General features: G+C 41.6%; 1 protein-coding gene across 1 annotated transcript; it reads right to left on the bottom strand.

Moving 5' to 3' along the window:
- Positions 1-1,610: 1,610 nt before the first annotated feature.
- On the bottom strand, positions 1,611-11,875 carry LOC129926519 (myb-like protein I). Its single transcript, XM_056031140.1, has 2 exons — positions 11,720-11,875; positions 1,611-3,618 (listed from the first exon to the last, which is right to left on the bottom strand). Exon 2 carries the CDS (start codon positions 3,605-3,607, stop codon positions 2,510-2,512), a length of 1,098 nt encoding a protein of 365 aa, XP_055887115.1. The 5' UTR covers positions 3,608-3,618; positions 11,720-11,875; the 3' UTR covers positions 1,611-2,509.
- Between the last annotated feature and the right edge of the window lie 357 nt (positions 11,876-12,232).

Below are 12,232 nucleotides of genomic sequence, written 5' to 3' on the forward strand. Positions count from 1 at the left end.
GCTACACAGATCAAGCAATTAGTGTCATTTTACTATTACTTGTAAGATACGCAACACCGTTCAAGCAATTAGTGTCATTTTACTATTACTTGTAAGATACGCTGCACCGTTCAAGCAATTAGTTTCATTTTACTATTACTTGTAAGATACGCTACACCGTTCAAGCAATTAGTTTCATTTTACTATTACTTGTAAGATACGCTACACCGTTCAAGCAATTAGTGTCTTTTAACTATTACTTGTAAGATACGCTACACCGTTCAAGCAATTAGTTTCATTTTACTATTACTTGTAAGATACGCTACACCGTTCAAGCAATTAGTGTCTTTTTACTATTACTTGTAAGAGGTTAGAACTAAAGTGAGTGAAATGAAACTATTACTTCTAAAAGGTGCTACATACATTGGATTGTCTTTTTACAAATGTTCATATAGATGTAAATCGAATCGGAGTGTCACCAGAGAATGCTGACCATGTCCTTCAAAATTATCAAGAGGCCCAAAAAAAAAAAGACACTGGCCCCAAAACACCCCTATAGAAAGAAAACTATATGGGGAGCTCTCTGATTCGGAAACCACTGCACAGTTCATCTCATGTATTGGTCTAGTCATTTGAACGCTCCAGCATAATAATAGAACGATGGAGAAGAAGACTAATCGGTTTTTATCACGACCTTTAATCTTCAAGGGTTAGAGATCACCATCAAATTCCAAATCTGGCATGAGCACCTTGCCTCTGGCTAGATGATTCATTTATTTTAATGAACAAAATAAACACATTTACCCTTGATGAACAGATTTGATAGCAGAGTCCAGCCAACTCTAATGACTACCTGACTTTAGTTGGGGAAAGTAAAGGCGGTCGGTCGTTGTACTGGCCACATGGGCCCACACGACACCCTGCTCGTTAACCGTTGACCAAAGAAACAGATGACATTAACATCATCTGCCCCATGAATTGCAATGTCTGAAAGGGGAACACGTTTGATAAAATTTTACCACCAATTTTAAACTTTTAGAAATGGAAATCTTGTAAATCTAAATATAACAAATGTCGGTAGCTAATGATAGATTCTATAAAGAGTATGCTTTGAAAAACTGAAACCAAATTTTCCAAGAATCTTCGAGAATAGGTACATAAATCGGAAATTTCCACAGTTTAAAACCTAATCCTACACGATAGCGTAGTCACACAATTTCGTGGAAAATCCATTAGTTAATAGATCTCAATAGTCTGTAATGGGAGGATATTACATTTTTTTTGAGGGGAAGATTCCAGTGAAGTGGAAATCTAGTACTTAGATGTATAACTTGAGGATACGTCAGTTATTTTTAGATCATTAAGCAAAGTTCATGCGATAAGCAAAGATGACGTCATAGTGAATAGTTGGAAGCTGATGCGAGGGTAACGGGGGGCCACTTTCTTCCCATTCCACGTTCACTTCTTGAAGACTCTCATTCTTCTATCAACCCTCTCCCCACACACATATACACAGCTTTCATTTTGTTCCCCAAAAGACCGAAACACACAGTTGTTTGTTTGTGTTGTTTGTTTGTTTCCCAAGTGACCGAATCAGTTTAAATAATTCTAGTCAATGAACACAAAGTATATCCAAGTTAAAGTTGCATTTCTACTTGAAATAAATAACACGACAAAGTGATGATGCAAGTCAATTTTAAATTTCATAACAACATATTACAAAAAAAATTTAATCATTTGAAAATTACGTTGAATATTCAAATGTTTCTAGCAAAATATTGTGAGATGTTTCTACATACTTTTGAAAACAACAAACAGTTCGCTCAGCTATCTAACAATCTATTTACATGATCTTCGCACAACTATCTAAATATATCTAAAATCTATCCTATCTATCTTAGATCTAAAACATTTCAGGACAGAATACCCATAAAATAAATTGACAAAAATACATAAAATACTAAATAACTTGCAAATGCAAAGACTCAACTTCATAAAGTTCAAAGGGAACAATTATTCTATATGATAGGTCAAATTAATACGACTTTTCTTTCTTTCCAAGTGCTTTAACAATATGGTTCGTGTGGCTTGAATCGCGAAACAAAACCAATAAGTTAGTAATTTTTTTTTGTCTTCAAATAACTTATCTGACTTGGTTAACACATGGATTCACTTAGAAAATAAGAATATGCTTTATTGAAGGAATGTTTATAATGTATAAGATATAAATTGTCTTCAATTTTACCACATTAAGTTTTTAGTTTATAGTAATTGCTCGGGATGTTCTTAATTTTCCATGATTAAATGAGGTGCGTAGATCTAAAATTTCAAATCAAAGTCTTCTTATCAGCATCTATAATCAAAGCTTAGTTATGTTTTCAGCTTTATTTTCAAATTCATCCAACATCTCTAATGAAAACCGTGTTCTTGTGTCATTAGTTTAATTCTGTGCGTTCACCCAGGATTTCTATTCAAAGCCGTGTTCTTATTGTCATTTGGTTGAGACTGTGCGTAAATCCAACATCTCTGTTCAAAGCCGTGTTTTTGATGTTGCTAATATTTGAACATGACACTTGGGACAGTGAGAGCATTTCTCAGCACATGTTGAGCATAGGATGAAATGACCACAGGGCATCAGCAGTGAGTTTCTCTCTGCAGCCGAGCACTGCAGGCACATGATTTGTTGAACCAAAAGACGGTTCTCGTGCTGCAGAACTTGGACCTGGACGTGAATGTTGAGCGCATTGTCTGTGACATTTGGGGTACTTGGCACACCGTTGGAGAGACCGTTTTTTGATACTCCACCACTAGCTTCCATAGGCGCCGCATGGTTACTTGGTTCAGTAGGTCGATGTAACACGGCTTGACTGATGTCTAAGTTAAGTAAATTGTCGTCAACGTTGGATTTTTTCACATTGTTGCTGAAACCTTCGCTTGGCACATTCTTATTTAAAGTTAGCACATCTTGAATTGCATTAAAATGTGGCACATTGTTAAGAGCATTTAAATTTGGCAAAGTGACATCAACATTAAATTTTGGCAGATTTTCATCAACATTTCCATCTGGAACATTGTCAGTGACATTTAAATCAGGCACATTGTCATTAACATTTCCATGAGGTACATTGCATTTGCCATTTAAATTTGGCACATTGTCACCACTGTCATTGACATTTAAATCTGGCACATTGTCAAGGATGGTTAAATTTGGCACATTTTCACTAATATTCAGATTTGGCACAATGACATCAACATTGACATTTGACTTATTATTACTGATAGTTGCACTACATGCAGTGTCGCCGAACGTGTTATTAAGCAGCTCTACACTGTTTAGATTGTCTAATGTTTCATCATGTCCTCGGCTACTGTCATAATCCTTATAACTCTCGTGGGACTTCATGTCTGTGGCATGACTTTGGCTCAAGACTCCTAGCTCCAGGGTAGTATTCTCACATTCGTCCACTATGGAAGCGATATTGTCTCGAATGTCTCTCCCCTGTTTCAGTGCGTAAAGTATGTGTTTCTGTATTCTATCTACCTCCAGGTTAAGGCTGAAAGCAATGGCCTTTATTCTTGCTTGTAGTAAGTTGTCCTTAAGAGCTTCTAAATCTTCAGTGAGGTCCATTGTGGAAACAGCTGGCAATAGAAATAGAAATAGTTTTAACTAAACAAGAACATATCTGAGACCTGTAAATAATCATATTAAACTATTTGATGAATATCGATAAATCAAATATAAATTTAGATATACAAACATAATTTTTAACAGTTTCTATAACATATAAATACATTTTATATGTGTGACAAGTCAAAAACTCGCTGTCAGAGTCACTCTAATTTATCACAGCATTAATTATTATTTTTCATTATTTATTTATTTTATTTTAATTATTTCTCCATCCTACCCCTAAAATATTCACCCGCCACACCTTTTCCTCTCTACCAGGCTAGACTTAGTCCACCACCTTGGAGAAAATTAGGCCAGTCCTTTCATTTATCTTCCCTTGACCGGGGCAAAGATACGCTCAGACCTTGATCTTATCGACAGGATGTCTGACAGCCGCGGTTGACGCCACCTTGGTTGAATGCAAGCTAATCCTCCCCCCCCCCCCTTTTCCTCACGTCTCTCTTTGATCCAAGAGATTACCCTGGTCTACACACCGCGTGATACTCCAAGGTGCGGCTCTTGTCGGACTTCACCCACGTGTAAGATAATTCTTAGCCTAGGACATTTCCGGTGTCCGCCCACACTTTCAGGCATATATATATAGTAAACCAACTCAAATCACCCTCTCTTTCTCATTCGAGCTGAACTATCGAGTCTGGACTATATCACTTATTCTTTATCCTAGAGGAATACCTGGTGGTAAGCCGAACTTAATCACAAGTTCCATCTCAATTACTTTTGTGCTATTTCCATTGGATATTATCATGTGTATTTTGCTTAGTTCATTTATATTTAATTAGTGCATTGTGTATTTCTCACTGGCGTAAGTAGAAAACATAAACATGTCCTATGTATTTATTTATGTATTGCATTAATCTATTAATGCTACGTTGCTCAATTGATAGTTGATGCAACCATGTATATACTTGTACATCTTATTTTATTTTCTTTATCTCGGCTGACAACCGTGATAATTTGACTAGCGCACTGATACTGCGTCTAGTGAAGAAATATGAACTATCCCCTCCCCCCCCCTTTTCTTTGTGTATTGAATTATCTCCCCTGTAGTCATTTCAATCTTACGAGAGTTGCGCCCACACCATTCAAGCGCGCTCCATTGTTCTCGACCCACGGTCATATGCAAACAAAGCGTCTCGGTCGATGACCACCGCCCATTCACCCCCCCCCCTTCTCTTTCTCTATCCACCTGTGTTGTTTATTTGAGATTATTTTTCCCCTTCTATGTACATTTTTATATTATTACGTTCTCTTTTATGTACATTTTTATATGGCCACTATCTGCCATCTATTTTCCCAAATCCCATTGTCATCATCTCCCCTTTTGTGCTCAAAAGCAATTTTACCAATCTGACGAATGCACCTCAGTCGAGGGCATCGATAAGATGCATGAGAGACATGTCCTAACTTGTCTTTATTTATCCGCAGCCTCCCTCAGGTGTCTGCCCATTTATCGGATCACTTACCTGCCTATTTGCCTACTGGCCTATCTATGTGCTTAGTGCTAACCAGCGCTGCACTTGCCTATTTGTTTGATATCAAGAATCACCTACTATCTATGTGCTTAGTGCTATTCAGCACCGCACTTGCCTACTGAGATCTACTCAACTCTACCACTTGGCGCTATCGGCATTGCCCGCCTATTCGACAGCCCACCTGTCAAGCTATTAGGTGCGACGTCCCTATAGACCAGATCTGTGTGAGACGTCATAGCTACGCCAACCCTCTGCAACTCACTGGACATATCCTGTCAACTACGCTGCCCACGGCAGATCAGCTCTGCCCGCAGTAACCTTGTGCCCACGGTATCCGGCCACCCGCCATACTGTGCCCACTACAGATACTAGAACTTGGGACTGAGACTCCACAAGAACTATATCGCCGGCGTCCCTCTATCCGCTAGAGCGCCACCTCCAGCTGCAGAACCTCAAGCCAGGACCCAGCCAGCTGCGACATCAACAGGACAACCAGCTAAGTCAGAGGACAAAGTGACATACTCTCTTATTATGTGCATGAGTGATGATTAAACATAGAATATACTAGAGATAGATGCAAACCCTCCCCCTTTTTATTATTATATGTATATTTATGTAAATAAATATCCTTTATTTTAACTTTTGTATCTATCTTTCATTGCTTTGTCTCGTTGCGTGTCTGCTCCCGATTCATATGCTGATAAGTGGGGTGTGATAGCTTTAAAAATAATCATCCCCTAGACATAAAACGTGCCAAACACACGTCACATTTCCCCACCTGTCACATTTTGGCGAGCCCGTCCGTGGATTTAACCCATTAGTACAGCAGGCACGAACAGGCAGCAATAACTAAATTCCATTTCAATAATTTTTCTAAGAATATTTATAAGTATCATCACTTCGCATTTTCAAGAGTGTCACTTCTGTCATATTTTATATTTTATATTTATTGCATTTTATTTGTAATATTTCATTGCAGGAATTTGTGATTAACATAGGCAGACACCACATTCCTTTCGCACTCTTTCCTATAACCGGCGACTCACTTTCGCTAACCCACTTTCTTTAAGTCTAGCTCAATCCCATTATCCATTCTATCTGCCCTTCCACCATCCCAGCACCCCTCATCGCCCACCCCTCACCATTATGGCCAGCGGCACACGCTCCAAAGCGGACTCTGACATGAAGCAGAGAATGGCTGAATGGAAAGACGCCGCAGCCTCCATATTTGATGATGAGGCAGAACGGAAAGAATTTGTGAAAGCACGATTTGAGGCGTTTGAAAGAGAGGAACGGGAAAAACTGGCAAGGGAGCATGAAATAGCTATGGAAAGGGAGAGAAGGGAAACAGAAACAGCTAAAGAAAGAGAAAGAAAGGAAGCTGAAATAGCTATTGCTAAGGAAGTCACAGAGCGAGAAAAGGAAATAACTCTGAGGGAGAAGGAGAAAGAAATAACGGCGAGAGAAAAGATAGCCGCGGACAAAGAGAACGAGGCCGCCCGCCAGGCTTCGTCTGAGTCTCGCCCAGCTAGCCCAGCATCCTTTCAAAGTTCCTTGAACGGTCTACCCCACGTGCCAATGGAGCACTTCGACGACAAGACAGAGAACATCGAAGTTTATCTTGTCCGTTTTGAGGAAGTAGCACGCTTCTACGGTCTGCCAGAGGAGAAATGGTGCTTCCGGTTATCCCAATGCCTCCGAGGCAAAGCCTACGAGGTTTACTCCAAACTTCCCTCCGGCCAGAGAGAGGACTACACAGCCCTCAAACAGGCGCTACTCGTCCAGTTCGAGTTGACCGCCGAGGCCTACCACAAAAAGTTCAGGAGTTCCCGCCTCGAACGCAGAGAGACCTACGGCAACCTCTGCGAGAGGCTGGACAAGTACCTTGTCAGGTGGCACGCCCTCAGCCAATTGCCAGAGACTTTTGATGGCCTAGCATGCCTCATACTCTCTGAGCAGCTGTTGGAATGCATGTCCCCAGAGGTCAGAGTTTATGTCAGGGAGCAACAAGCGACCGCGCCCGCTGACATAGCTTCCGCCGCTGACCGGTACTTGAACGCCCGTAAGGACTTAAAAGGTAAAGCAACCGCGACAGACCAGCAAACAGACCAACCAACTTCTCCTGCTCAATCCAACCTTGCTCCTAATACTCCCCAGCACAACCAGGCACCAGGCCGGCAATCAGCCCCTCATAACTACAATAACCGCCCCAACCATCAGTCTCGCTATAACCAGCCCAACTACTCTCAGCGTGACTTACGTCATAGCGCGCGTGACAGTAGACCCACTCCACAACGGCAGCAGCAGGCCCCACGGACCCTATCTACGGTGACGCCAGTCTCTCAACCCTCCGCGATCGATCCTTCTGACCAACCGGAGGAGGACACATACTTCGTCTCCACGATGGCCGTGGTTCCTCAACCCACTGCCATTGATCTCGGCCAACCAGAACTCCCACCAGTGCTACCTCACCCCATCTCTTCTCCTCCGGGAGTAGAGAACATTTTGGCCAACGGTGTCGAAGTTTTGGGCCTCTACGACTCAGGCTGTTCGTTCGGCGCGGTTATCAATAAGAAGCTGATTAACCCATCGGATCTCACTGGTGGAACAGTGACAATCCAGTCTATTGACCGTGGCACTCCTCCGCAGGTTCTACCTGTCGCGAGGGTGCACGTGGAGTGCAGATACGTACATGGCACCATCGACGCCGCCGTTATGGACACGCCAGTGTATGACTTCATTCTAGGCTCCAAATATGTTCCTCTTGGAGAAGTCAACAAGCCATACTTTTCTCTGCCCGTCGGTAGATCGGCGAAGCAGAAACGTGGCAGCAACCAGCTGGTTGGAAGCCCTGGTCGCCACACTAATACGCCTAGTCCCGACTCATCAGCGAAGCTCAAACCACTTTGCCCTGGCGTCGACACTGCTAGAAAGTCACGGGTTAAAGTGTGCCCGCGCACTCGTGAGGGTCTACTTGACCCAGGCTACTCAGCCAAAATTAAGCAACATTCCTCTGACATCGACAGTGTCAGAATGCCCCGAGGTAAGATGAACCCTTGCTCTCGTGGACTCACTCCTCTTCATGGCTCCTCAGCCACCATTCCGAATCAACCTCTCCCTGGCATTGATAGTGTCAGGAAGTCACGAGGTAAGCCAAACTCTCGCGCTCGTGAAAACTCTTCTCACCATGGCTCCTCAGCCACCATTCAATATCAACCTACCCCTGGCCTTAACCGTGTCAGGAAGCCGCGACGTAAGCAAGATTATCGCACTCGTGGGGACGTTCTCAGGCAGAACTCCACATTCTTTATCAGGCCACTCTTCCCTGACATTGACCGTGTCAGACGATACCAAGGCAAGCTGACTACTTACTCTCGTGGAGAAGCGCCTCACAGCGGCTTCGGAGATAAGCCCCAACGAGCACACGTGCCTTGGGCACCCCGCCTAAGCCCCAATCACGCTCACCAATCCGCCCCAGGAAGAAGTAGCTACTCATCCAATCGCCCAATCTACTCTCCCAAGCAACCCCAAAGGTTTCACCCAGGTGACTCCGTACTCAGGGACGGAAAGTAAGACCACGGACAAACTTGGACAGACTCTCCTCCTGGCATGGCTATCCCTTTATTTTTCCAATTTTTTTTTTCTAATGCTGTGATAACAACTGATCTTAAAGTTAGAGTGACATCAGTCTGCTCGCACTTTATGGATCTTTCTGCGATAGATCCATCTTGGCGGCGGCGTATGTGACAAGTCAAAAACTCGCTGTCAGAGTCACTCTAATTTATCACAGCATTAATTATTATTTTTCATTATTTATTTATTTTATTTTAATTATTTCTCCATCCTACCCCTAAAATATTCACCCGCCACACCTTTTCCTCTCTACCAGGCTAGACTTAGTCCACCACCTTGGAGAAAATTAGGCCAGTCCTTTCATTTATCTTCCCTTGACCGGGGCAAAGATACGCTCAGACCTTGATCTTATCGACAGGATGTCTGACAGCCGCGGTTGACGCCACCTTGGTTGAATGCAAGCTAATCCTCCCCCCCCCCCTTTTCCTCACGTCTCTCTTTGATCCAAGAGATTACCCTGGTCTACACACCGCGTGATACTCCAAGGTGCGGCTCTTGTCGGACTTCACCCACGTGTAAGATAATTCTTAGCCTAGGACATTTCCGGTGTCCGCCCACACTTTCAGGCATATATATATAGTAAACCAACTCAAATCACCCTCTCTTTCTCATTCGAGCTGAACTATCGAGTCTGGACTATATCACTTATTCTTTATCCTAGAGGAATACCTGGTGGTAAGCCGAACTTAATCACAAGTTCCATCTCAATTACTTTTGTGCTATTTCCATTGGATATTATCATGTGTATTTTGCTTAGTTCATTTATATTTAATTAGTGCATTGTGTATTTCTCACTGGCGTAAGTAGAAAACATAAACATGTCCTATGTATTTATTTATGTATTGCATTAATCTATTAATGCTACGTTGCTCAATTGATAGTTGATGCAACCATGTATATACTTGTACATCTTATTTTATTTTCTTTATCTCGGCTGACAACCGTGATAATTTGACTAGCGCACTGATACTGCGTCTAGTGAAGAAATATGAACTATCCCCTCCCCCCCCTTTTCTTTGTGTATTGAATTATCTCCCCTGTAGTCATTTCAATCTTACGAGAGTTGCGCCCACACCATTCAAGCGCGCTCCATTGTTCTCGACCCACGGTCATATGCAAACAAAGCGTCTCGGTCGATGACCACCGCCCATTCACCCCCCCCCTTCTCTTTCTCTATCCACCTGTGTTGTTTATTTGAGATTATTTTTCCCCTTCTATGTACATTTTTATATTATTACGTTCTCTTTTATGTACATTTTTATATGGCCACTATCTGCCATCTATTTTCCCAAATCCCATTGTCATCATCTCCCCTTTTGTGCTCAAAAGCAATTTTACCAATCTGACGAATGCACCTCAGTCGAGGGCATCGATAAGATGCATGAGAGACATGTCCTAACTTGTCTTTATTTATCCGCAGCCTCCCTCAGGTGTCTGCCCATTTATCGGATCACTTACCTGCCTATTTGCCTACTGGCCTATCTATGTGCTTAGTGCTAACCAGCGCTGCACTTGCCTATTTGTTTGATATCAAGAATCACCTACTATCTATGTGCTTAGTGCTATTCAGCACCGCACTTGCCTACTGAGATCTACTCAACTCTACCACTTGGCGCTATCGGCATTGCCCGCCTATTCGACAGCCCACCTGTCAAGCTATTAGGTGCGACGTCCCTATAGACCAGATCTGTGTGAGACGTCATAGCTACGCCAACCCTCTGCAACTCACTGGACATATCCTGTCAACTACGCTGCCCACGGCAGATCAGCTCTGCCCGCAGTAACCTTGTGCCCACGGTATCCGGCCACCCGCCATACTGTGCCCACTACAGATACTAGAACTTGGGACTGAGACTCCACAAGAACTATATCGCCGGCGTCCCTCTATCCGCTAGAGCGCCACCTCCAGCTGCAGAACCTCAAGCCAGGACCCAGCCAGCTGCGACATCAACAGGACAACCAGCTAAGTCAGAGGACAAAGTGACATACTCTCTTATTATGTGCATGAGTGATGATTAAACATAGAATATACTAGAGATAGATGCAAACCCTCCCCCTTTTTATTATTATATGTATATTTATGTAAATAAATATCCTTTATTTTAACTTTTGTATCTATCTTTCATTGCTTTGTCTCGTTGCGTGTCTGCTCCCGATTCATATGCTGATAAGTGGGGTGTGATAGCTTTAAAAATAATCATCCCCTAGACATAAAACGTGCCAAACACACGTCACATTTCCCCACCTGTCACAATATGCTAATGATTTTTATATGGTTAGTTTTATTAGAATCATTATATATATATATAATATATATATATTACATATATATAAAAGTTCCCCTTTGTGGTCTATAGGGCAGATGTTTCTGTGGCCTATGGTTAACGAGGGTGTCAAGTCGCCAGCACAACAACGAACCGCTTTACTTTTCCCCAACTACACAGGTACACATTAGAGCTGGGTGGACTCAGAGGTGCTCGAAGATTCTGAAATTGAAAATCTCAGTCTTCACCAGGATTCGATTTTAAAATCAAACTCGAGTCTATCTTTAAAAAGATAGCGAACATTTAGGTGTAGGCGTGTTCCTACAATCTCTGAGTCTTTATTTTAATCTGCTATGCTGTTCATGTATATCTAATTAAAATATTCATTTCGCTTTTGTTTTTTAGATCGATGAAAGAGAATAATTCAAATTTGTGATTCATTAGAATGACAGATTTGTTCATTTAGAGAACTTTAATTTTGAACACTGTAGCTAAAAAAATGTTTGAAGAGTTAATTTCAAAAACAGGGTCTTTAAAGTCTTATTATATTGCATTAAATTTATGTCTAAATAAAAACGCCAGTGGCAGTGATAAAACTAATGTGATTATAAAAATTGATAGAAGATAAAAAAAAAAAAAACTATATGTATAAACTGTTCTATTTTATTTAGATTACTTACGAATTTTTTTAAAACTGTGAATAACTCCTTTGGCCAGTACTTTGGAAAATGAAAACCTAATGTACACTAATAATAATAATAAGGCTTATCTTAGAGACTGAAGATTAATAAGGGATGCACAATACACAACATTGCATATTAAAATATAGTTATTTTTAGATTATGAAAACTTCCCTTTTTTTTTTTTTTTTTTTTTTCACTCGAGACTATAAATAGATTACAACATTTCCGATTTTTAAAAATTGTCATTGCAATTATTGTATTGTAGACCGAAAGTAAACATTTATTTAGGCACGTAAGGGTGGTGGGGAGTCGGGGGTCGACCGTTGGCCCCTAGGGCGCCAAAACTGTTGCGTAAGTTTGCTGATTTGGTTGTAAAGAAAGGTTTTCATCTCTCGCCTAGAAAATAAAATTTGTTTTCAAAACATCAAAATGGAGACGGTTCACTGTGGGCTTTAGGCCAATCATAAACGTGCGAATCAGACCAAACTCAGGATGTCACGACGAAATGGG

The sequence above is a fragment of the Biomphalaria glabrata genome, chromosome 1, assembly GCF_947242115.1.
Source record: "Biomphalaria glabrata chromosome 1, xgBioGlab47.1, whole genome shotgun sequence".
In the NCBI taxonomy this organism is placed as follows: domain Eukaryota; kingdom Metazoa; phylum Mollusca; class Gastropoda; family Planorbidae; genus Biomphalaria; species Biomphalaria glabrata.